The following is a 26,582-nucleotide window of genomic DNA, read 5'->3' on the forward strand; positions in this document are numbered from 1 at the left end:
AGTGAAGGCTGTCAATAGCCTTTAGTAGCTCAGATGCCTCTTAATTGCTGAGCTTGGTTCCTCTACCAGTTTAGCTAAGGCATGATGGAGTTGCTCATAGGCAGAACGAGTGTTTACTATGTGCTTAATGCGGGATTTGCAGCTTGTGCTGCGTTCAGGGCTGTTACGGCCGTTCATTCAGTTGTACCTGAGCGTTGAGACAGATGTGCAGTCCACAGACAGCTGTGCTGCGGAAGAAATTGTGGTACAATATTTGTAGTTGCTCGTTATTGCCTCCTGCCAGAGATTATTCTCACAGCCTTTGGCTGTGATGTTCACAGGAGTGGTCCCAACTCTCTCTGGTCAAAATTAGCTGGGCTGACTGAAAAAGCAGATCTTTGATATTCTCACCAGCTTTGGCTGAAATGGGGAAGGGATTGGCGATGTGGCACATCCACAGTCCTGCAGCAGGGACTCTCCATGAGCAGCTGGGGTAGTAATCTGCTGCTGCCAGAATAGCTCAGCTGGACAGAGGTCAGACGTATTCAGGGTCCTCTAGAAAATCTGTACCAGAAATGAGAACTGAAACTTGACTAACATTTCTCAAGCTAATGCCTGAAGCCATTTTGCTCACAAACACTTTGTTGTACCAAAGCTACTAAGAATGCAATCATTTTCCCATTTTAATTATTATTTGTGTAGATTTCAATGTGACTTCAGGATCAAGCTTTTTAGTAGCTTTTATGGGGGATTGGCATTTATCTTATGTGGCTGGTATCATATATTCCATTGCATTTTGCAGGGATGCATCTGCATTTTATGTTGGTTTAGTGCAAAGGTCCGTAACCTCCTTAAGAAATCATTGGAAATAATTCCTAAGCTCCAATTTCCAAACTACAAATGAGAGAAAGCACAAGAAGGAGCCTACAGATGTGTTAAAAATTGGAATTGGTGATTGATGCCAGCTCTTGAACTAGCTGTTCACTTTGTATAGAAAAATGAACTGATTGTTATATATATTGCTTAGCTCAATGAATTATCAGAGTGAAAAGGCCTGTAAAAGTGCTATACAAATAAATGTAAACATCCACTTAGATCATTACATGCCTGTAAACAGATGGTCTGAAGCATGTTTATATTACACAGGGGGTTTGAGAGGATGTTTAGTCAGACAATAGGTGAAAGCCAGGGTTATAACCACATTTGATAGACAGCTTTATAAGAAGTCCTAGCCAGAGAAAGGTGTGGAAAGACTTTAGACAGATGCACTTTAAATGTGTGACAAATTAATTTCTACTGATTATTATTTATTTTGTGTAATCGGATGCATGTCAGTTCTTGCTGAGGCTGGTAAGGAGTTTAAAAGTGTTACAGCGTAAGCCTAACAACACCTTCATGGTGTACATAAATATTATCCCTTTTTCATGGATAAAAAGCTCTCAGTATAGGCTGGACTTTGCTCCCATGGATTTCAGGGAGACTAGACTTACGCCAGAGGTGAGGCTTTGGGAAACTGCAGCCTAAGTGATTTATCACAGCTCTCCCAAGATTTACAAATCTCGTGACTGCTTAAAAGTCGTATCTGGCAAGTTGGTAAGGAGCTTCAGAGGTTTTGCAAGTTTTAAGTTCCCTGGCAAAACAAGGATGCTTGCTTATTATCTTCATACTTAAACATTGGCTTCTCATAGCTTCACATTTCCATGGCTCTTCTGTTCTTGCTGGTGTAGCAGTCTGTATGCAGCTCCTCAAATTTTCTGCAGGAAAAGGTGGCGAGAGCTAGATTTGATAAGCTGTCAGCACTGCAGAATGCACTACGCTGCCTGAGAGTTTAAATGCTTATATTTGTTCCAAATGCAAATTTGTACAAAACAGGCCTTATTCTCCTGAGCACAACTCTCCAAGTCTCCTCCCAAGCACATGCTCAGATGGTGCTTAGGGAAGGGGAGGGGGGAGGGTGGTTCTTATAGTGCATGCTAATTATGAAACAGATTTTATCAGCTATCTTTGCAAATTGGCCTCAAAATTACCAGAACCTCAAAGTAGCATTAAAACCACCTTGTAACAGCATTAATGAATGAGCTGCAGTGCAGCAGGCGAGTGTGTAACATTGAGACATGCCAAGCGCTTTCATCTTTGAGTGCTTGGGACCTTGTAGAATCTGGTCTTAATAATGGGGTTTTTCCTTCATAGCTCATCTCAGAAATATAGATGATGGATAGAGGCTTGATGGCATTTTTGTGTAAGAGCCAGTAGGTGATTTAAAGGGCCTCCGCTATTGAGATCACAATCTTTTTAGGTCTTTGCTGTAAAAAGCGATCCTCCTGTATATGCAAAGCCCCTTGATGCTCATGCAAAAATGTTCCTCATATTTCTTCCTTCTTTTATACCATTACTTCTTTTTAAATGGTCATGAACTGCCATGGAGGAGATGAGCCTTAACGTTTTGTTGTGGAGTCAAAGCCTGCCTTTAGGCTTCAGACAGGCATAGACAGACTGGTGCATGGCTATGCTGCAAGCATGGGGGAATGTATGCTTTTATTCAGATTACCTTCCATATACATTTCAGACAATTATTTTTTTACAGTGTAAAACGCTGTCCTATTTTTCCCAGTGAAGAAAAACATTTCCAGAAGTTCTCATTATTGCTTCTCCCAGTATGCCTCCGCACATTGGTAACCCCTGATCATTAGAGCACTGTGGATTAGATTTTCAGGCCCGACAGGGAATGCTTGTGAATGAAAGTACACAGCCCACTTCGAACACACGTGCCAGCTCTGCCCAGGAGGGCTGCACCAAGGGGCATCGCTGCAGCCTCCTGGGGGCCAAGGGTTTGCAGACCGCTGCGCGCTTCTCGCTGCTGTGCTTTGACTCAGGGACTAACCTAGCCCTCTTTTATTTCATTTAAAATTATTTTTTTAGAGATTGTCTACCTGTGAGTCATTAGCTTTAGTGAAGAGTCTCTCTCAGGTTGGTTCTTCTCAATCACAGCCGTTACCTCTTCTGAACAGTGGTTACAACAGGGACACCTGGGCTATTGCCAAACTCTGCCAGTGACCAGCAATGTGTTTTCTTTGCCTTTGGTGCTGAAAGAAATCAACATGCGGTGCCTCGAAGATTCCTATTTGACCCAGAAGAGTATTAGATTGTGAGATTGCTTTAGAGCACAGTTTTCCATCACGAGCGTCAGAACTTACCTCTTTGGCACGTGGCCTTTTAATGGGGCAGAGTGATCACTCCTTGGCTTTCTTGGTTTTCTGTTTTTTTTCAGGACAGCTAATTCTGCTGGTTTTACTACAGGAAGGGAATGTCAGTAGTAAGCCATGGCCTTTCTGAACCTCTATTTAAAGAGGCGAGGTTTGCCAGAGCTGCTTGGTCAGCCTCCTTGCCCAGCCTGTGCGCTGTGTGCGCCTGAACCTGGAGCCAGACATGCGCCAGGACCAGCCCACAGACTTCCGCCTAGCCTGCTGTGGCTCTCCCACCTCCAGTTTCTGTGGGATGTGCAAACCAGGCCCTGTATGGTTTGAATTTAGATCTATTTTAGTATCAAAATGCCTGTTTAGGGCTGTAATTTACTGCTGTCTTCCTAGAACAGTAGCTAATGTTTGCTGCCAACTATTTCCGCCCCATCAGAATAAAATACTTTTTAAGCAAGAATAAGGGTGGAGTGTTTCTTCGTGTTTTGGTGATCTTGTTTTGAGCCCTTTTTCTCTCCTACATCCTTTTAGAGGAGGAGGAGGAAAAATCTCATGTTCCTTTGTTTGCTGCATGCTTTTTTGGTCACCAGAATTCCAGGCTAAACTGATGAAGTTATTTGGCACTATAAAGTATTTGGCGGTCTTGTTTCAACCATCGATAAGTTCTTTAGCTAGGCAAAATGAAAACATTTTGGAACTTGTTTTGCTACTTTGAAAACTAAATAGATATACAATACAGATATGCATGCAAAATTATTTATGTGTATGTATAAATGTATATTTGTGTATATATCTATACAGACACATACACCTATATAAGATGCAGGCATCATTCAAAATTCTCTCTCCAACTGAAACTAATTCATTGCCACTCATTAAAAATGGTGTGTTTTGACTAAATTTGCAACTTCCTTTGCCCTTTTGCTAAGAAATGCATAGAATATAGAGCCAGGCAGGCCTTCTTTGCTCATTTAGCTCTCATGAACTTTATAGCAAGAAAAATATTTTAAAGTTTAAAACTGACTATTTCTCACATCTACCCCATCTACCATATCTACTCACATCTATCTGCACTCTTGAATTAGGTAGAGTTTCGCTTTATCTCCTCAAATGCTTTTTTCTCAAACAGCTCTTGCAGAATGCTGCTCCAGTGCACCTGCAGGAACTGGGGCCAGGTGGGAAGAACAAAAAGGATTCATTTTTCTTTTCCTTCTGTCTAATCTGTTCAGGTTGTGTCCATTACCCTGTGTCTTTGGGGAATGGTAATGAATTGTGTTGCTCTCCTTCTATTTCACAGTGTGAGCTTCAGTATGGTTCTGTGCCTCCAATAAAGGCTAGATCTTATTTTCCTCTTGGGAGTGCTGTGAGCCTTTAAGTCTGTTTTGAGCTCCTTGATGCAAAATGAGGACAGTGTCTAACAGCCACAGCCATGTGACTGCTGTGGAGCTGGTCATGCTTCGTTCTTCCATTGCACCAAAGGAACTTGAGAATGCACCGATTTAACATGAGGCATCAAAGTGCATTAGCAATGTGCATTTGCAGCTTTGTCAAAGGAGTAATGCAGGTCATTCTCAAGGCATGTGGGTAAAATCCTAAGAAAAAACATTTAATTTTACCCATAATTCCGAAATGTGTCTGTCTGAAATGAGATGGTCATTGTAAGGAGGCATGAGTTCTGTTTTACTGTGGATTTTCTCAATGCTGTTCTTTTTTAATGGGTAACTCGTCTTCCTCCCTGAAAGGAAGTGATCAGCACTGAAACGATGCCTCAGGTTCTGTGACGTGAGATATGTCACTGTTAAGCAATTAGTTCTCTATAACTCACTCACCTAAGGTAAATTCATTTCTGTGTAGCTCTAGCTGGAGATATACCAATCCCAAAATGTCACACTTAATTAATAAATGGCTTCAGGAAAGCCTCGCTAGAATGAGTTGAAGGCAGGGAAGACATGCCTTCTGGAGAAAGACTAAAGATAGCTGGTCAGAAGGAGAAGGGAACAGTAAAAGGGATCGCAGTCTACAAAGAGCTAAACAGGAGAGTCATTTCTAGTAGGGTAGACAGCTTTTCAAAAGAACAGAAAAGGCAGAACAAGATTCAGTGGTTGGGAATGGAAAAAATCCGCTTGCATTTAGGGACCTCATAATTCTTCAGTACTTAAAGCCTTTAAATCAAGACAGACTCACTTTCTGAATGAAGAGATACGGGCTTGGTGCAGATGTTCTTAGCCAGCTTGTTTCACAAGGTTTATGCATGAGACAATCACTTTCTTCTGCTCTAAATGTATAGTATAAAACTAAGATACTTCCACAGGAGTGTGGGCTTTTGTTAGTGAAATTTCTGTTTGTTCGTTTTAATCTTTCATCTCCCTCCATGGTTAGAAATCTGTTTTCTCTAAGCCTGATTCTGTAGTGGAGAAATAATACATGGTTTTCATTGCTACTGTGGAGTCAAATTGATACTGTGTGATCTGACTTGGGGTGTCTTGTCCTTTAAAAGGACTAGAGACCAAATTACAGTATCTTGGCTGTGGATAATTTCCATAATGCGTCTCTGTTAACTTTTGCAAGTAGAATTCCAAATCCCTGGGAGAAAAATAAAGCAGATAAAGATGGAGGTGAGAATGTGTGGCCTTCCATACTAGTTTGAATTGCTTATGGCTTAGAAAACAGAATTCTAACTTGAATATGGAAAAAACCACAGCATCTCGGTTTTCAGCAAAGTCCTTGTGCTGAAGGCAGACGGTGCTGTGCAACCTAAGACTTTACTGCCGAGCAAAATACTTACCTGATGGGGAAAAAAACCACCTGGGCAGTATATTGAAACACCTCAGGGCCGACAATGTTGCTGACTTTCATGCATTCAGTGTGGTTGAGAGGAAGTGTGCAGACTGGACGGAGCTTCTGGACTGCCATCTGGAGCACTGGAAAGCTGGGAATGGCTGCAGAGCTCTCCAGTTACTTGAGGCCCCTGTGGCACCAGATCTGCCACTGAAATCTGGGGGAGCTTATTCACATTGTCCCAACCTGGACATAAATTGAGCGATGCAAGATAGCTGGAGAGGTTCTTGAGCCAAGTTTCCTTATGTATTTATTTTCCTTCCCCTTCTTCTTTGCAGTATGTGGTCATCCCAACACGCCGTGCAACCGCAGTGGCCTTGCAGAGTTTCACCTCGCACCTCCTGGGAGATGCTGGCAGTCCTTATCTGATTGGATTTGTAAGTGTTTGCAGTGGGTTTTGGCAGGGTTGTTTGCCCATGTCTGTTTTTATTTACCAACTGCTTGTCTAAAATGCCAAGTTAGGCCATGCTGGGAAAGGCAGGTCGGTATTTATCAGCAGAATGGGAATCAGATGGTTCGCAGCAGTGCAACTTTCTTGTGTGGTTATGTTATCTGTGGGCTGCAGTTCAAACTTGGAAGGACCACTTTGGGAGGCAAAGTGAGCTTCTAAGTCTTTTTAGCCTTGGGCACTTGTAAAGTTTATAGAGAAGAATGGTGGCTTCTGTGGTGTGGACATAGGTCCATTAGAAATTGCACTGGAAGAGTGTGGTGTATTTAACTATGTATCTGGTCTCATAAGGCAAATATTTCCTTGAGAGTAGCAACATGCCGTTGTTTGGGTCTGCTGATATTTTAAACTTGCTCTGTGTTGTTATAAATGGTGGTACTAAATCATGGCAGGATGGATGTGTATATTTTGTTTTTATTAGTAGTGTTCCTTTCTGTTGCTGCTGTGCTTGTTGGCTTTGGTCTGATTATAGATCCCTGTTAGTCCAGCACAATCCTAGTGCAAAACAACAGACCCTGCTCCAAAAGCTGCCATCAGAAAACATTCTCAGCTGAAAATATAAACTGTGAGAACTGTAACAAGGAAAAGAACTCTGATATATTGAGAAAATGTCTTTCCCGGCACCTTTTTGTTGAGTTTGATGCACTGAGAATGCGATTGAGCATTTATAATATACAGTAACCTTCCATGTAAAACGCAAAGTGACACCAATGCTCTTGTAATTGGAGATGCAATAGTCTTCTAGTAAGTTAACTGGGATCTTAATTTGGCCCGGCACCCGGCAAGCATAGCTGATGTACTCTTCTGGATGAGTACTACTGAGCAACACGCCTGCTGTGCTTCTCAGCTGTGGTACTTCTATGTTTCTTTTTTTTAACAAATATTTCTCTTCTACTCATCTCATAGATACTGGGCACATATTTCAGTACTGAAGGAGGTTGCAAATGACACATTATATATATGTATGTATGTGCGTGTGTGTGTGTGTATATATATACACACAAACATACACACACATGCACATATATATATACACACATACACATTTATTTTTGAATGCCAGCTCACAAAAACAGCCCAGTTCCTCTGAAGCTTACATGGAGAGACAGATGCAGATAAGACTGAATGCACCAAGGAACTGAGAAGTATCCCAAGAGAATAAATATGTATAACTGAATCTTCATTTACTTCAATGCTCTGGGCACCCCATGAGAAATGATCTTATTTTAGGAAGTATTGGAAGTGGCAAGAACGAGTGAATCGCTGGGAGAGACTGCTCTGCATAGGGGAGGCAGCCTGGGGAGGGGAGAAGATGTCAGGGAGGGAAATGAAATAGCAGGCTGGCACGCTGTGAGCACGGGGGGCAGGCGAGATTGTCTCGGGTGACTCCGTTGCGTGTTCTTTCTTTTCATTATCGAAGAGAGACATCCAGGAGGAGGGACCAAGATGCTCAATGATTGCAATTAATCTTGAAAGTTGCCTAGGGCTCTTTAGTGTCACAGATTAAAAAGGACTTTGCTTGTAGAAAATAATGTGCCTTGCCATACTGGTGTTCAGAGACCAAGCAAGCTGTGAGTTACTTAAGGATGCCTGCCTGAAGTATGTATAAGACCAATTTAATTGGCTGCCCTGGGCCTTCTTTAGACTGAGAAAATATTAATTATGATTTTGAATTAGTCTTCTCTAATGCTGTATTTGTTGGGCAGTAGTCACTGAGGAGGAGAGACTATCTCAGCACAAGACTCTGTGGGCAGAGTGAAGCATTTACGGCACCTGCATCCAGTTCTGCCACCCCCGGGCTGGCTCGGCTGGCTCACGCTCCCATGCTATGACAGTTGAAAGGTCAATTGGGACTTTCACATAACACCAAAAAGCAAATACCGTTTAAAGTGAAAGAGCAAACAGCTGGCTTCCCCATTAGGGTTGAGGCAAGCCAGCAATTTGTACTGCTGAGTTCCAGGATGGAGACCTTAACACAAGTCAGAAATCTCACTTGGGCAGTTTAGACAAATGGTCTGGATTACGATTAGGATTTTTAAGGTAGTCTATGGGAATTAAGCAAGCAACTACTGTTGGCTTTAAGTGAAATCTTAGTACAGTCTCAGATACCCATGTCCTTGCAGGACTAAGCTGTCTCAGCCATTTGTCCCTGTGTGTTTGCTGGTTACCGATAAATGTTGTATTGATCTTAAAATCCTGATGTGGAATGCAGAAGGTATTTAACAGCTGTAGTACCATGTGTGGGAGTGCTTTTCTGTCTTGCAGTGTACCATAAGAGTTGAAGGTCAGACTCTGATTTTTCTATAGTCTCCCTGAGTTCCAAATCTTGCAATGCAGGAACATCCGTGCTCTGCGTTTATGCAGTTCAGTACAATCACTCAAAGTGCCAAGTCTATATTGCTGTTCAAAAGCTAAGTAGAAAGAAGTTTGTGTATGAGGATTTTTCTATGTCTCTTTAAATATTCATAACTTTGATGGTATTTTATTATGATAAAAAGCCTTAAGATTATCTTGCAAGGAAGCTATGCAAATGCAGTTTTTAGGGTGGCACTTGTAACCTGCCAGACACTGAGATCAATTACTATAAAACAGTGCTGCCTGTTCATTCACAAACAAAAGCCGTGCTGCAGTATTTCATTAGATGAGATAGCTTTTATTCCTAGATAGCTGTAACTTTTTCAAGACATTTGTAATAACCTGCAGAGTTTAAATAAATAATGTTTAATGACTTGGAGTATAACTCCGTGCCTTGTTCTTGAGGCAGTCAGTGAGAACTTTGACCTGTTCAATGGATTACACCCAAACATCTTTAGTACTTTCCCACCTTTTGAAGGTCCCACTATGCAGACATGGTTGCTAAAGCACGAAACAGTTAAAAGAAATACCTCCAATATCCCACAAATATAAAAGATCAGATAAAGATCTTCTAACTGCTGTTCCTTTGCCCTAATTCCTAGGCCACATTTCCAATTCAGAAGTTGTGTGGAGGTAGCCTGGAGCAGAATTTGATATACAGTTAATACTGCACATGCTGGATCATAGCTCTAGCATTTTGTGTTATTAATTTTGGTTATATCTCTGCTGTCCTGTAGAATCAAATTATTAAAAGAAGTGCCGGTGGGTCTGTGCGTGTATGCGCATCTGTGCACATACATATGTTTACCTTTCTTCCCTGCTCAGGGATTACATTATTTCTTCACATAAACGGCAGTTTTCCTCTACTTAGTGACGTACTCATTTTGTTTCAATAAAATCCAATACAGACAGTCATTTTTTGTTTTGAGGCCATGCCTTGGTACTCTTCTTACCTTCTTTTTTTCCTCCGGGCCTGTTGCTTGTTTCCTATGTGAGCAGTGAAGTGCTCTCCTCCTCCATCCTTGCTCCACTTCTGGCTCTGATGAGAAATGGCACCTACTGCAGGCTTTGCGCTCTCCCTGTATGCCAGGCATGTTTTGTCCTTGGTGCCCTGGCCCTTGTCTTCCCTGTTACCTTGCTACTTTTTTAAAATTCTCTCTTACATCCCTGTCCAGGAGGTCTAAGGACTGAAACCTGCCTGTATCTTCTTGTTACCCGGTAGCATCAAGGTGTGAGGAATGGTGTTCTAAGTGCCAGTTATGACTGATGCCTCTTACACTAGCAGCACTTTTGATGGGCGGAAAGCTACTCCTGGTGTCATGAGGGTGATACCCACCCATCTGGCCCCCCTCAGCTCCTGCTTCTTCAGTGTTACCTGAGGATCTCAACCTCCAGCCACACCAGGTCAAGGAGAGTACGGGCAGATCCTGCAGCTCCGTGCTGTGAGGAGGCACCCAGATCGCCTTTCCGTGTGCTGATGGTCCAGCAAAGGCTCTCCCCATCTCTCCCTCTCTAGTTTGCACGTGGCAACATGAGCCGAACTGATGGGTCTCTGAAGGCCTGAGCAGACCTGGGGCTGAATGCTGTTCCCAGCGCTGCAGCACACTGTTTTCCCTAGCAGCAGGGACCGCGAGGGTCTGAACAGGCGTCTGCTCTCTGAACAGTCTCCTTTTGAAAACGAGATCTGTGTGTGAGTGGCCTGACAATTAATTATAAGCAAATCTGAGCTGTTTTGTTTTGAAGGGGTATTGTGCATCACCCAATATATTCCCTGGAAGAGTTTTAACAATAAGACTATCACTTGTCACCCTCCACTCTTCTCTGTTCCTCAACTTTCTTATGTGAGTAGGTTAATAAACTAGATCTAATGAGCCACTTAAATAGCAAGAATGCTAATGTCTTTCTTTTAGCAAGTAATTAGCAGAACAGTGTTAATTATCACCAGTGCAGAGCATCAGCAAAGCAGATCAGCATTTGATTTAGGGGCATTGCAAGGAAAACTGTAGTAAATGCAGCAATTGAGATACTTCTTTAATGAAAGTTAAAATTGGAACTGTAGATTTCGCAGCTTTCTTGTCTCAGTTTGAGATAGTCTTTTGATGATTTACTTTCAAAGATGTTTACCTATCCAAGTTAATATTGAATACCTATAGAAATCAGTTCCATATATAAAGAACCATCTCTTTGAGGAAGCTGAATTCATGTATTACAGTTTAAAATTTGTACAATATGGTTTAAAATGCTATGGCTACTCTACAGGAGGTCTGTGGACATGCTCTCTCTGGAGTAGCATTTTCTGCAGTTCAGCTGGCTAGATTAAAAAGGGCCAGCAGGCTAAAATCTCGTTACCTGTTAGAAGTCAAATCCACTGCTGTCTGACTTACAAGCAGGGTAGCACAGGAAAGTGGCTCATTGCAATGTGATGCTGCAGTCTAGGCTTTTTGTCCCTGTCTGACCCGTACACCTTACCCCGAATATGGGCCCTTGTGTGCTTGCTAGTGGGCGCATAGCACTGTGTCTTCTGCCAAAGCAGAGGGGGAGATGAGCCGCAGTTCTAAGAAGCAAAGCATATTCTCTTAAAATTGTGCAAATTATTCCATTGCTGTTATAGGGAAGGATTTCCTTCCGGGATGGAACACAGGCATCTCTCTTGGTAGCTCCTGCAGCATGTTGGATATCATGAAAGCTGCCTCCCCTCTGGCCCAGGACACTTTCCAGTGAGTGTCTACAGCAGAGCTAGTTCATTTTTCAGGACTTGCTTCCTATGAGAGCAAAATTAAGCTTTCAATGAGTGTTTCTTGTAAAAATTTATCAGATACTGCTTCTTAAGAGCTGTCCCACCCCATCACTGGTACTGCGTTTGAAAGCTCAGCCTAAAAGTTTGTCTTTATCCTGAATTCTTCCTCCATCATGTGATCATGGCCCCATGGTGGCACTAAGCTGGTGGTAGTGAGGATTAGTAGCTGGGGAAGCACTGCTGAGAGTATTTCTATCAATAGTGACTTACTATAGTATTCTAGTATACAGTTGTGTTCACATATATATGTTATATATTTATAATATATGCAAGTGTATGCATGATACATCATCTGTTTGACTCATCTCAGCCTTTAGGCAACATCTTCCATCACCTGATGGAGACGGCAGATGTCACAGGAAACACATTCATGTTTTGATTCGTTAGCAAGTGCCCGCTGCTTGCCTGCTGCTCTGGAGCCCAAACAGGATCACTCCTCATCTAAAGGCTACGGTCACACTTGCGTATGATCCAGATTGTGATGGTTTAAATGGACCTTGCCATTGTAGTCTAACATCTAATGTACATGTGTCAGAGTAGTAGTCTCAAGGAAAAGACACCCCAGCCCCTTGCCCTTACTATCTGTTTTCAAAGCAATAATTTTAACTTCAGGAATTCTGGAGTCCTGGCTGAGCTGAGTAATTAAAAGCCTTTTTCGTAGTGCCTGTAAAGCCCAAGTCTTTGATATGGCTGGCAGCTGCAAAAAAAGGGGAGAATTAAGCACCTGGAGGTCAATCCATATAGGATTTATCTCCTTGTTGCAATGAGCTAACAAGCTTTCCACTTCTGCTGATTCAGCAATAAACAAGATTTAAATCTGTCCTAAGAAGCCAAATGACTTACCATACATAAAATGCTCTTTGCCAAGGGTTCATAGATAGCATGTTTTTGGGGGTTTTGGTTGTGTATTTTTTTTTCTGGAACTGCTGTGCACCTGTCATTTCCTGTGATTTTGGTTAGAAATGTAGGTTCTGGGTATTTCTGAAAAATGGATGCTAGAAGAATCTCGTTAAAGAAAATCCAGTATCACCATACTGGACGTGTAAAAAAACCGAACCAAACCGAAACAAAACAAAAAAACTGCCACTAGTGATCTGACAGTGAGGATCTTGAGGGATTTCACATGAGTTCACACTAAAGCTCTTAGAAATGGTTTTCAAAGGTATCAACTTGGGTTCAGCATGGTCAGGGATACATTTCTTTATGCCACACAAGATTAGCACAGTTTGATTCTATTTGGGCCACAAGACCATTTTGTCTCCATAGTACATTGCTGCCACAGGCTGCTGGATTTTACTGAATGAAGGAATTTTTAAAGTAACAACAAATGATCAGAAAATCATCATTACTGTCTCTGAAGAGTTCCAAAACTCACTCTGAAAACTCAGCATTTCTGCTAAGAAAAAACAATTGAGCAATTCCCAGAGCTGATCTTTGTTCACCTCCAGTATTTCAAGGTATATCCCGTGTACTCTGTCTCTCCTCAGTGCACTAAAAATCTCTGATAAAGGGCTTTCTTCTCTGAGCTGTCAAGGATTCCTCAAACTCCCAGTGCGGATACAAAGTCCTGATGGTGCTCAACGCCTTGCAGACTGAGGTGTCTAATTTCAGGAGCATGGAGGAAGGTGCAAGTCTTCCTTGCTGCTAAGCCCCAAGCTTGTTCCAGTGAACAGCAACAGGGGAGAGGGTGATTGGCATCTGTCCCCTAGGAAATAAGAGTGCAGAAAGAAGCTGGTCCTGATGGGAAAGCACGCACCGTTGCCTACTGCCCTGTTTGCATAAGGAATGAGCTGTAGCAGTGTAAATCATCCTCATCCCAGCAGAACTGCAATTACAGTTGGGACTGTTCTGCTAAAACAATTTCAGCATAAAGTTCACGCTCTTAAGGCAGTAACGGCAGAATGTACACACCAGTATAACCTCAGGGGCTGGCTTCTGTCCTCTCACCATGGGGCCCAGAGCTCTCACGTGGGCAGTGCAGCCCTGCAGCCCCAAGCTGCAACCCCATTTCAGATCATCTGGTCTCATGACTTTTTCCACCTGAGATGTACAGTCTGGGAAGGGGGTTGTGCTGCAAGGAGAGATGTTTCTCCTAAGCCACTTCACCGTGGACAAGGATACTGCTAAAAGGTGTGCTCCCAAACTCAGGCCTTGCGCCCCGGACCTTGTTTCATTATGTAAGTGGGCACTGTCCAGCTCTACCCATTTGAGTACCTGTACACTACCATGTGGACCACGTTCCTTGCCTCCACATTACACAAGGAACAGAGGGTCTCACGTTGGGACAGAAGAAAGTTACATCTTCTATTACAAGATCCGTGGGCAGAGCAGAGACCCGAAGGGAAAGGCAGCTGGTGACATGAGGCAGACTTTGAAACCTCTCCTGTTTGCAGGGCAGATGTTGTCTGGAAGCAAGTGTTGCTCTAACTCCAGCAGATGTACAAAGCCCATCCATTAGAACTGCAAGGGGAAACCTTGCTTGAACCTCTTAATTTACTGCAGCTTTCTAGAATGCACCAGTTATTTAATGCAGTCTGCTAATCCTGGGCAAGAGCGAGGGTGTAAGCAGATGAGCCTGCCACAGGGGAGGCAGTGCAGGAGTAAAGACTCCCCCAGCAAGGGGCAATGCTGGGGCAAACTCAGGTCCCTTGCACAAATGCAAGATATTGTCACCAGCCAACTGGTAAATCTGTTTGCAATCTCTGGATGCAGTTAAGATTAGCAGGGTTTTGGCTTTTTTTCCCATCATCCAAATGTACCAATGTTAAAAGTGAAATGAATTCTAGAATATAATTGCTCTTCTCCTTATGCAGCTTTCAGAACTAATATAAAATAATGAGTTTTATTTCCTTTTCTTATAATGTGTTTCTCAAGTCATTTAACACAGCATAAATGTTTGTGCTCCCCCCACAGGCCTGCAGAATTGTTTACTTTTCCTTTATAAAATCCCTTATTTTTGGTTTCTACTCTATATTTGCATTCATATTTGATTTTAAAAAAATCCAAAGAAACCTTTTGCATGCATCTCTGAATTCAGAATGGGAGAACCCCAAATAATTTGGTGTCACCGTGAGGTTACGAGAAGCAGTCTGTAAAGGAATCATATTGAAGAAAAAAACTAGGGAGAACTTGGCCTGCAACAGTTTTGTAAAAAAAATCAGATATTTGTGCTTAGATACTGCAATGGAAATACTAATTTATGTAGCAAGATTTGTGCCTGAGAGGCAAAGTCTGAAATTTAGTAAAATCAAGCACTTGCAGAGGAATTGAGATGAGATGTAAAGAGCCAAGGTGGGTGAAATGGGATGATTTCAAAGAGGATTTAAACACTGCTACCATTACATTGTCTAATTAGGAATCTGCTTAAATTAACTGCTTGTGCCGTTCAGGAGGGAGGGTCGCACAGGACCAAGCCATCTTTCTCGTACTCGAGCACACCTGAGCTTTTATTGTATCGATAGCTCGTCCTGTGTTCCAAAAAACACGGCACAGGCTTCCAAAGTAAAGGTGATGACATTTCCTTTCTTTCCTGCATCATCTTCTGGACTTGGACAGAATTGCCGAGAGGTCGTGTTTGTTTTTTGTTTTTTGGGTTTTTTTTTTTTTGGTCAGGTCTACTGGAGCCGTACTGTTTGTGCTCAGGAAAGTGGGCTCTTTCTCTAGCTGGACTCCATCCAGTTGGCTGCAATCTGCTGCATGCAAACCATTTGTATTCCACTACAAAAAGTTGATTTAGCAAAGTCATTCCTCTTGGTCTGAGATCTGTGTTGCACAGTGAGGCAAAAGATGTGAACTTTTAGAAAGCGAAGATTTTATCAAAGACTTTTGATTAGACTGCAAAGCAACAGCAGGGCTTTCTTACTGATTTTCCAGGTAGAAGTTTGGAAGTTGTTTGCCACTTACTGATTGGCAGAAGAAAAGAAGGAATCCCAAACGTGAGTCAGTGCCGAAGAGCTGGCGCTGACTGCACGTGTAACCCCCGCTTTGCATCAGTCATGATGGGGAGAAGGTACCAGATGCGACGTTAGATTGGGTACTGCCAGATCGCAGGGAGACGCCTCAGAGTGCTCTCATTGTGAGGAGTCTGGAAAGGCAAAAAATTGGCAATACAGAGCAGACCGTTTGGCAGACAGTATGTCATTCTTGGAACATATGTGTTTAATTATGTCCTGTGTCCTCTTGAGAGGAGATGCCAAAGTTCCAGCCTTAGCAGGTGGCTTGTAACAGAGTGGAACCAACAGGGAACGGTAACTGCATAAGCTAACAGCAAAAGCATATATATGAGACCCAGTAAAGCTGTAGAAGAATTAAGAGATTCAGAGTTGGATGAGGAAGCTATATGAAGCCTAGATTAGAAGTTTAGCTGTTTTGGTGGGAAGGATGGTACCTGGGATGGGAAAAAAACACTGCTATCCCTAAAATACACACTTGGGGAATATGCTGAGTTAAAAAAACAAAATGCCAACGAGATTTGTAGATATAAAAGATTGCTACAGCGTTTTAGAAGGAAAGATGTGGGGAAAGCTACATTAGAAGTTTTATTTGTTGGAGATTCTATATTTTCAAAGCTCTTTTTAGCCTGGGATGTCATGTTACTCATAAGATAAAGCAATTGGGAGTGCATGCCTAGCTTTTCATCCTCTATTACTGATTTATCTTGTGAATTTGCTGAGTGATTTATTGTCTGGCCCTTTTGGAGGATAATTGTAAGTGTTTTAAAATTTTTAGGTGAAAGATGCTTTGAAATGCAAAGCCTCAGTTCTGGTTATTGCATGCAGACAGGCTGATTCAATGCCCAATTTTGGTTCATAATAAAGAGTAAGGGAGATGTTGAGAACTGAAGTGTTTGGATACAAGAGGAAATAAACTGAGGTCCCCGTCTCTTGAGTGTGGTTCTGCTGATTTCCTGAGGCTGCATTCTCTTCACATTCAAGCCTTGTTGCCATTTTTTTAATAAGTCTCAGACTATTAGCCACTGGTTTTTGCCTTTCAGTCAAAAGACTTTTTTAATAATCAGTTCTCACATGAAACTTGTTGATAATGCTCCTGTTTTCCTATCTTGTTATACACTATGAAAAGGTGCTCCTTGAGTAGACAGGACCACTTCCTTAACTCTATCCCAAGCACTGAAATTTCCTCCTCCTCCTTTCTAGGGTAGGGAACAGAACAGAAAAGTATGGCTAAAAACCTTTGATCCTTAATGTAAATACAGTGTCCCACTTCTGAGGTACCAGTGCTTGTCCATTCCTCTCTACTGCATATTTCTCCTTCATGAAAGATGGTCCTCTCTCCTGTGCACAGATTGGTTCCACCACCACCCTCGAGCTCCCTGCTCCTCCTTTCCTTCACTGTGCCAGGAGCCTGGCTGAATGAGAAGCAGCATATTAAGACCCTGAGACCACCATCAGTCCAAAGAGTAACCCTACTACAGAGCTCTTAAAGCGCGCTCTGTGACCTGTTCAGCTGGGTCCCCCCAAGCGCTGTCTCTCCATGACCTTCTGTTGCGCTTAGGCTCTGCTGAGGCGTTTCCTCACACGTTTGCACCACAGTTGACAGCAGGGCTATGAGTTGGTGATTTCTCCCGAGTGTGAGGTTTCCTCACTTAACTTATCTACTGTCTTTAGATTTAAGCCTCCAATGTTGTTTTCTGCTTGTAATTTGTGTCTAAGGCCACCTGTTTCATTAGCAGTAATGTAGCCATTTAGGGGTTGCTGTACAACCTGTGAATATTTCTAGAACTGTGTGTTGACAGCTGTAGGATTTTGTACTGCAAACTCCCTGCTGTCTTTTGGTATAAACCACGTTCTGTCTCAACAAAAGGTCACAGCCAAAACTAGAGCTAGAAAAATAAATTCCCCATGTCTTGAGACTCATCCCCCCTATGGCTACAGCTCTGTTGGATTTGTAGACAGTAATGTTGTTTGCTGGCCAGTAAATATTAAAACATGATTGTTTTGTCTATGGAAAGTCATTAAATATTACTGTGTTTTAGCAAAAGGTTTTCATAACGGCCTAAACACTGGCATTGCACGTCACTTCTCTTTTGTGTCAATGCAAGCTTGTGTTCACTTTCATATAGTTACATTATTTTGTTGTTTGAAGATGTAGGTCACCTTAATCCATAAACTCAGTGGTGTGTGGTTCTTTGGTCTGCATGTAGCCACCATGCAGTAGGCCTGGTCTGAGACCGGGACCACCTTCGCATCTTGTACGCAATTACACCTCCAAGTGCAGGATGCTCGTGAGTTTAGAGAGGGGAAGGAGGCCTGAGTCTCACACCAGGATAAAACCATGTTAGAGCTCTGTTTCTGCAAATCAGGTGGGATCTCAGGATTTTATGCTCTGTGAAAGACATTTCCCCCTTCCCACCCAATACACTGGAATGGAATTTAACATTGCCTTTTTCTGAAAGGTAGAGGATACGTAGGATCAAGCAGGACTTAACAGAAATTGGCAAAGATTGATTGGCAAGCTGTGGCAGTGCGGTGTTGCCAGCACACGGGGAGGCCTGATCTGTACAGTGGGACTAGAAATCTGCTGATTCAGTCACTGAAGCAGCTAAGGAGGAGATGGAGAGCGCTGTGGGAAAGATAATAGATCAGGCCTGAAGAGCGATAGGGAGACGAGAGCCCCTGCTGAGCAGCTCATGGCAGAAGTTGCCCAGGCTCCAGAGTGAAGAGTAAAGGCATGTGCAAGGCCAGAGTATGTAAAGGGCATTCAGCCTTTACTGAACAACCCGGTCCATTTGAAACTCCACGCACATGTTCTGTGGGCAACTGTTTAGGGAATCGTGTTCTCTCACCTTTATTATGCCTCCTTTTCATTTAAGTGACCAATTTTTTTGCCCTTCTCTTCTAGATCTCAGACCTGATACGACAAAGCACAAAGGAGTCCCCGCTCTGGGAGTTCCTCAGCTTGGGGTATGCACTCATGCTCTGCCCGTTTGTCGTTGTCCTAGGAGGGATGTTTTTCCTGGCCACAGCCCTCTTCTTCCTAAGTGATCGAGCCAAAGCTGAACAACAGTGAGTAACCTGGCAATTGCAAATGGGGAGGTACAGAAGCCTGTTCTCTCTCCTGAACATTATGCTTGTACTCTTTTCCCGGGCCTTGGTCTTTGAGGTAAAGGATGTTGGACTTTGTGTTAAGAACCTCAGCTCAGCGGAGTGCATGGTGCTGCACGAAGTGCAGGGGCTTGAGTCATGCTGGCTGGGCATCCTTTACAGGCTTCTGCTGTGGTAGATTTCAGTTGTTGGCTGTATGTCCCTGAGGGGAGCATGTTATTTGAGATCACAGGCCTGTTTTACCCTTGCGTGAGCATGCCACAGGTCAGGCTCCTGCAGTGAGAGGTTGCTGTGTCGGGGAACCTGTGGACTGCTAGGTGAAGAGCAGGAGATACCTTATAGAGCTTGGTGGTCAGCTTTGAATCCCTGGTCCCATCTCAGCTACCTGTGCCCTGCTCACTACCTTCAATATACAGAAGCATCAGGCAAGAAAGAAGCTGTGTATGTGGGGACATATACGCTCAAGGGTGGCTGTATTAAAGATAGACTTTCCCAGTCCCTCATTGCAGCTTTTAAAAAAAAGCTACTGTTTTTCAGTAAAGAAACCGATTCGGACCACCTCACGGTTGGCAACTACAGTAATTCAGAAGACGCTTCCACATGACATACACACTTCTGGGGTTAGTCTTTTTCTCATAATTGTTGAACAATAAGAGTGTCTATGTATAATGTCATGCTGAATGCGTGGGCAGGTGCCTAGACTGGTGTTGGCTGCAAGTTGCCTTTGCCTTGCTCCCGTCGGGAGGAGGTACTTTTGTGGCGTGGCTGAGAGAGGAGTTTGCGTTGGTTCAAGAAGAACCGCACAGGCTTACCGTTGTAACAGCAGCACTGCGTCAGACATCCATGTCAATGTGAACTTTGCGTGGCTGAGCTTCCCCTTTATAAACCTCGCTGCGATATATCTGCCCAAGAGTTTGTATTCGTTTAAAAACATAGATGTAGATAGGCTGAGCAAAATAATGCAATGAAGAGACATTACGATGTTGGTAATTCTGCAGAGAGAGAGAGAGAGAGAGAGAGACTAGAGTTGACTTTCTTCTACTTTAAAAAGGGGTGTCCTGGCATTACTGGATACGAGACAGCTAGAAGGAAAATAAGGTGTGTGGAAGTGGACGGACATAAGTGCGCAGACTGTTTGGGTGATGCTTTCTTGCTCGCACAATCATATCAAGTGGAGATGAGAGATTTGGAAACGGTGCCAGAGATTGTGCAGTGGCCATGTACAAGCAGTTCCACTTTTCATTTTATTAACACGTACAAACACCAGAGAAAGGAAAGGTTTTCTGTGTGGCCTTGGGAATGTGGTTCTGTCCTCACTCCGTGTAAGGGCTTTAAGTTGCAGTAAGTGAAACTGGAGATCAGACATTAGGAAGAACCTCCTAAGAGGAGGAGGTGGTAAATGCTCAAGCGGATTGTCTGGGGAGTCTGCCCTGGTTCTTGAGGGCTTGGTCATGAAGCAGGAGGATGAGAACTGATCTTCTGCCGTGTTTCTGTAATGGTGCGTCTAGGCTGCACACACAAGTCTAAGCAGCAATCACTTGGGGATGGGGCAGGATGAACAGAAGTTTCTCGGTGCTCAGTATGGCTGTTGTTGCAAGGAGCCAAAGGCTCAATTTGTGACAGAGTAGTAGTATAACTTAGCACATGAAATTACCCTCATGCCTGCCCATGAAGTTAGCCTTTGCTCTGGGGCCCACCTGTGTCTGGAAGAACTTCACTGCATCTGTCTTCAGTTTGCTCAGATGGGAGTCTCCACTTTCTACCTGCGCACCATCACCGTGCTTAAACATGGCCCTTTGCAGTGTCTGTGTTGCCAGCATAACACAGCAGCATCTCAGGCAGTGGAGGAGGATTTGGTTTTCAGGAGTGTCTGGCTGTGTGCAAAGCATTTACTGTGGGAGGAGAGATCACATTCCACAGCTCTGCTTTCTCCTGCATAAATATATTTACTCTGGTCTGTTGCTGTCTAGCCTGAGCAGATTTGGTTGCGTTCAGTTCAAGCCCAATGCATACCAGCTCCCCACCATTGCAAGGCCACTTAGCAAAGAAACACATCCAGGCTTCAGACCTGTTGCTATTGCTCTTTCAGCGTCCTTCCCTATGCAGGTCTGTCTGAGTTGCATTTGTTTATGAACTTGGTATTATTCAGTTTCTGATCCTTTGTGTACTTGTGCAGACTGGCTCAGATACAGAGCCAGTAACAGTTGTCATAAATAAGGGCTAACAAAATAATTTCTCCCAAACCATTTTTGCTACACTACTACTAGATGTGCCCACTCCCATGTCAGAAACGCTCTGGCCTTCTACATTCAGCTTCCTGAAGAGAACGCGGCTTAATTCAGGTTTGACGCTGAAGGATATTGCAGCATCCCGGTCAGGCTGGCGGCTACGGAGTAAGGCTCCTCTGCCTGCCAGGTGCAGGCTTCGGTCCTGTCTGCCGTTGCTGACAGGCTCAGCGGTCTCCTTGGAGGAACTCACGGGGGAGGATTTGTTATTAGCTGCATGTTTGCCTGTGTGAGAAAAGGCAACAGAGCACTTTCCTGTTAGCGTCTCAAAACTCCACGCTGGACGCCAGGTCTGATGTCCAGCTCCTGCCTGTGGGACGACCCGTCTGTGCCCGGCGTCGCGCACCTTCGGCTAGGCTAGCTTTCTGCCTGGCCGCCCCCCCTTGTATCCTACCTGTTCCTGGCTGGCTGCAGGAGAATTTCTTCTGCCAGACACCTTGTTTTCCCTCTGCGGTCGGTCGTGCTGCTCAGACGACAGGACTTGGAAATGCGCTTTGCCAGAAGAAATCAATTAACCCGCGGGAGTCGCCAACGCCGGTGTCACGCGCCGGAGATTAAAGCCGTTCATCACGACGCAGGGTCAGGGCGCGCGGGCCGGGTGTCGCAGACCTCTCCGAGGAACTAGTACAGGAGCACGGAAGCGTAACACCGCTCCTGCAGCCCCGCGCTGCCTGTGGAGACGGAGCTTTCCCCGTTTTAATTTCTAGGCTTCTGCAAAAAGCAGTTCAGAGTTTTATTGTTAGGATTTTGTTTGTTTGTTTGTTTGTTCTTTTGTGTAACGCCTTCTGTTTGGGTGTTTGCTTAGAGATAATTTCTTTTTCCAGGCAGTGCAGAGCATCAGGACAGCAACCTCTCTTTCCTATAAAGCTTCCTCCAGTTTCCACCACACTTCCTTTCAAAAACAGAATTTACAGGCTTTCAATGCCTTGTGGTGTTTTGATGTTGTTTTTATCATTGCCACAATTCTGGGCCTATTTTGTGGATTACTTTTTTAATACAGTAATTCCACTCAGTAAGATGCCTCTCTCACAAAAAGGCTAATCAGAAAAATTTCTTCATAAAGCAACTCTTCTCTAAAAAGTTGTGGTTCTTTTATAATTGCTTTCATACCGCCTCAGAAATTTGTCAGCTTAAAGAAATTTTTAGTCAATGTAGGACTAGCAGAGCAATGCAGAGCAAATCACTCTGTCATATAATCTAATAATTTCTGGTGTATTTTTTTAAAGTACAAATTTAATCTCACCCTTCCAAAGTGTGAGAGAAAGAATGATTAGAAAATCGTTTCTGTAAGAGATCTTTTGTGCTAGTCATAATAAATATCTCGGAGCCCTTTTTGAAAGGACTAGAGTATCAATTTTGTTGGCCTTATTATCGCCCAACTACAATTCCTGTTGTGATTTCAGTGGGCTATGTTATAGGGCCTTTCCTGTTCTGTACTGCTGCAGTGAAGGGCAGTGATTTTTTTCCTTTCCAAATATGACTGCACTTCGTACTGTATTTCTCTTATCTGCTTCATGAAGATCTGTAAGAGCTGACTTACAGAGCGAGACCCTCTGGAAGACAGTATCTACAAGTGCAGTATCTGGCCGTGGTGGAGCCCTGCAGAAAAAGATCAGAGATCCCTCTTACTCTGCAGCTCCAGCGCTGATGCCCGAGCAGCCTTGGCAGCTGTCGGCCAGGAGGCAACGTTCAGGGCTCAGCAGTGTTTCAGGTACTTCACTGGTTTGAAGTGAATAGCTCAGCACTGCTGAGTTGCATCCGTGGCCCGCCTGTGTCCTCCTCTTCACGCATAATTCACATGACTTGATAAAACAAAGCTTTGCCCTAGAGAGGCAGAAGAACAGCCTACATTAGTACTTAATAGAAGCAACGGCTTCACCAGTAATTAGGAAGAAGATATCATTTTTATTATGAAAAGAAATAAAAATATGTCCTTTCCCTGAGCCATGACAACTTTCGGGTGCCAGGGCATATAAATCACTGTCATGTAAATAGCGAGCAACATGGTTCTGTTCTGGCATAAGTTACACAGAGCTTTGCTGAGCAGTGATACTTGTCTCTGCATTGACACAGACCCAAGGACCCTGACGCTCTGCAGCAGACAGTGGCTGGTTCTGCCGCCAGTGTCCTATCTCTAACAGCAGCCACTTACAGTTGTTGTTGAGGGAAAACCCACCAAGGTGTTCCTTGGGAAACACCACTGTGTGCAGGTATAGGAATATCCACCCCTCTTCCTCAGAGAGAGGGTTTTTCTTAAGTTAATATTTTTTTCTATTTAATTACTGATCTTATACCTGAAAGCAGGAGATTTTCTGTTCTTTCCCATATGCTTCCAGAGGTACAAAAAGATGCCCTGGACAGATACCCAGGGTTCATAATTGTTCAGGCTCTCTCTGCATTCTGCATGGTATGTGCTGGGTATTTTTGCCAAAGATACAGCAATGCAGATCAGGCAGCAGGATGCAACTGCAGCATATTTCCCTGGTGCAGACATGAACAGGAATAAATAACTGCACTGATGCAGCTAGTCAGAGCAAAAGAATATAGTTAGCACTAGCGAGCACTCAGCACTTCAGAGACCTGCAAGCATAAGATTCGAGCTACTTGCATAGCTCTAATAGATTCCCCCCCTCCAAAAAATTAAAATTAAACATTTAATAAGAAAAAGATTTTTACTCTTAATGTCTTTATCAGGTTTGGAGACTCTAGCTGAGTAGCAGTGGTGATTAACATTTCATTTTAAAAGTGGTTGGTACAAACACGGGAGGAGAATATTCTTATATTGCAGATTAGATAGCGCAAGACACAGAAAGAACAATTGCTAGTCCATACACCTCTCCTGCTGTCTTAAACGTGGCACATCTGCAAATTGCATTACAGGAAAAATGAGAATAATCCATTTTCAGACTCTGTCTTCTGCTTCACATCGGGCTTATTTTTAGCCTTTTCTAGAACTAGATATAAAATGATCTCTCAGTTCTCCTATTGCAGCAATTTGAAAGTGTCTGACCTTATTTTTGCTTTGCAGATTCTATTATGTGGGGCAGGGGAAGGACTTGTCGAGCTGTCAGCCCTCCTTTCTCTTGTTTTTCTATTGCAGCTATTAGAGATGGAAAAGACCCATCAGATGACCCTGTGTTGTTGCCAGCACGGCATAGGCTCTCCTTATTAATGGTGGTACAGATATTAAGCTGATATGTTAGACTGATACAACATGTTCCATTCTGGTAGTTTGTATTGCTGAAAATAATATTTCTTCCGTGAAATATTTTAAGAGAAGCTTGGACACTATTTTAGAGTGATGTTTCGGTGCTGCATTGAAACAGAGTTCCAGTTTGAGGATTTCAGAGCCATCTCTACTGGATTTAGTCACACATCTCCCAAAAAGGGATATTTGAGGATATTTGGGGTATCCCAAAAAGGGATATTTGCTGGTATTGCTACTTCTGATATTTTTTTTTTTAATAAGACACTTGCTGTAGTGACATAGACTCACAGTGCTTTCTAGCCTAGATAAGATGTCCTTGGCCTTTAAGGGTATGTGGAAATTAGAGCAAGGAGTCCAGATTAGGTTGTAGAGGATCTGTGACAATGGAGGAAGAGAGTCAAGGAATGTTTTTGGGAAATCAGAGGACAGCATGATACAGATATGTAGCCTGCAGATGGAATAAGGTTAGAGTATCAAATGATTCATGTGGAATTGAAGGGTTGGGAATGTCAAGAGAAGAGGTGATGAAGGCATAGCTAGTTTTATTATTGGTGGAAAAACCTGCTTGTAAATCTGTTTTTTTCCCCCTGTTTATTAGCATGTTTGTTACTGCAGCTGGAAGATTTAAGAATGAAATGGCGTGGGACTGGCTGAATTTTTAATGCTGATTTGCTTTCCTCAATGGGAGCTGCTTGTTTCATGCAGATGGAAAATACAGTCTCCTATCATAAAATTACTGTGTTGTTCTGTCGCTGTAGTTGACCTGCAGATTTCCTGCAGGTTATGTGGGAAGGTGTCGAAGGTCTGTGCAGTTGTTCACAAGACATGTTGAGCTGAACTGTGGTTCTTACTCGGGCAAAATGCTCATGGCGTTTGAAATATGCTGATCAAGTTAATTATTGGCAGCAAGAGGTTTGCTTAAGTACAGGCAGAAGGACTGAGCCAGCTGGTGCTGGCGTGGCTCTTGCTAACTGCAAGCTGTGGCAGAGGCTGCAGGCAGAGCTTCGTGGTTCTCCAAGCCCATCAGTACGGCCCTGTAGAGGTGATTCCCCTGCGCCACTGGGAAAAGAAAACAATATCCCTAGACCAGTTCTAGCTACTTAAGTGCTGTTCTACAGCAAGAGGAGAATTTCTCTATGTGCCTGAAGCTATAGAAAAGCAAAGATTATTTGTCCTAGAAGAGCACCAGATCAGGAATTCCTTGGAGGCCTAGTGCCATGTTGGCTACAGACTCTGCTGTGACCTTTAGAAGGATGGATGTTCTCCCTAAAATGCGCCATCATCTGTAAAAGAGGATTAAAAGCACTTACCCATAAGGTGTAAAGGGCACTTAAACCATACGCTCACAATAGATTCAGTATGATGCATTGTCATTGCAAAGGACAGTTCTTGGCATGCAAAGACTTTCCGCAGAGGAAGATATTTTAAACTCATGCTAAGAGAGCTGCTTTGCTCTTGGCATTCAGGCACAGATATGAAATCCGATCAGATCCCATGCAGGTGGCTGGAGCAACTGAACAGAAGGCAGCCTTCCCAGCCCGAAACCCTTCCTGACTTGAGGAAATAGAACAAATCATGAAAAATTCAGCATTGCCAGTCCGTTTCCTGAAGCCTGTCACTGTTACATAACGTATTATGAAAGCATTCACTTTTACCCGCAGTAGATGACCTGTTCATATGGAGAATCACATGCTTAATATTCAAGGCAACAGTTTTAATAATAGAGAAATTCATGCTTAGTATAACAGAAGTCAGCGGACTTGTGCCTGCTGGCAAGGCAGATTTTCGCGAGCTGTGACCATGGGTGTGTTAGCATAATTTACGTGTGGTTGGGGCCTTGGCCTGTGTGGCACCTTTTAGTGAAACAAGGCCAGAATGGTTGGCTTATTGCTTCCATCACTTCTACAAGGAGTTATAAGTGCTCTGGCTTGGTCGTTCCTGAAGACGCTGCCAGATGTGCCTGATGGGGCCTGCCCACAGCGTTACAGTGCAGTGGCACGGAAGGACGGTTCCCTGAAGGACGGTTCCCGGAACCTGGTAGCTTCAAGGTTGGTGAAGAGAGAGCTGTATCATGGGGCAGTTATTTTGGAGGTTAGTAAATATGTTTTTAATCAAGTGGCATCAGGAAGTTCTACAGGTAGGATTTTTTTGAAGATTTACTTAGGTCAAATCTGTTTTTATATGTCATGTTTTATCTCCTTCCCCATTAAATCATGCCAAGAAAAGCAAGAGCCTCCACTTCCTCTTTCTTCCATTCACTGGGCATGAGAGTATGATGTTACCCACATCTTCCTTAGCGCTAGAACTGCCACCACCTTAATTCTGAGGCCCTCGTTATCTGATAGAATTACATATACAGGGAGAGAGCCAGGCACAAAGTTTTGCAGCGTTTAGAGACACGCAGCTTCGGCAGCCTG

At 43.4% G+C, this 26,582-nt stretch overlaps 1 protein-coding gene across 3 annotated transcripts in view; it reads left to right on the forward strand.

Annotated features, from left to right (window-relative positions):
* Positions 1-26,582, forward strand: part of LOC134149504 (sphingosine-1-phosphate transporter SPNS2-like) — a 141,030-nt gene that overhangs the window by 101,018 nt on the left and 13,430 nt on the right. For all 3 annotated transcript variants that reach the window (XR_009960452.1, XR_009960453.1, XM_062592667.1), the window contains exons 10-11: positions 6,290-6,388; positions 18,470-18,633. Coding sequence is in view for 1 of the 3 variants with exons in the window: in XM_062592667.1 (XP_062448651.1) it covers positions 6,290-6,388; positions 18,470-18,633 (263 nt within the window). In the remaining 2 variants the exon portion in view is untranslated. The remainder of the gene's footprint in view (positions 1-6,289; positions 6,389-18,469; positions 18,634-26,582) is intronic.

The sequence above is a fragment of the Rhea pennata genome, chromosome 20 (genome assembly GCF_028389875.1).
Source record: "Rhea pennata isolate bPtePen1 chromosome 20, bPtePen1.pri, whole genome shotgun sequence".
In the NCBI taxonomy this organism is placed as follows: domain Eukaryota; kingdom Metazoa; phylum Chordata; class Aves; order Rheiformes; family Rheidae; genus Rhea; species Rhea pennata.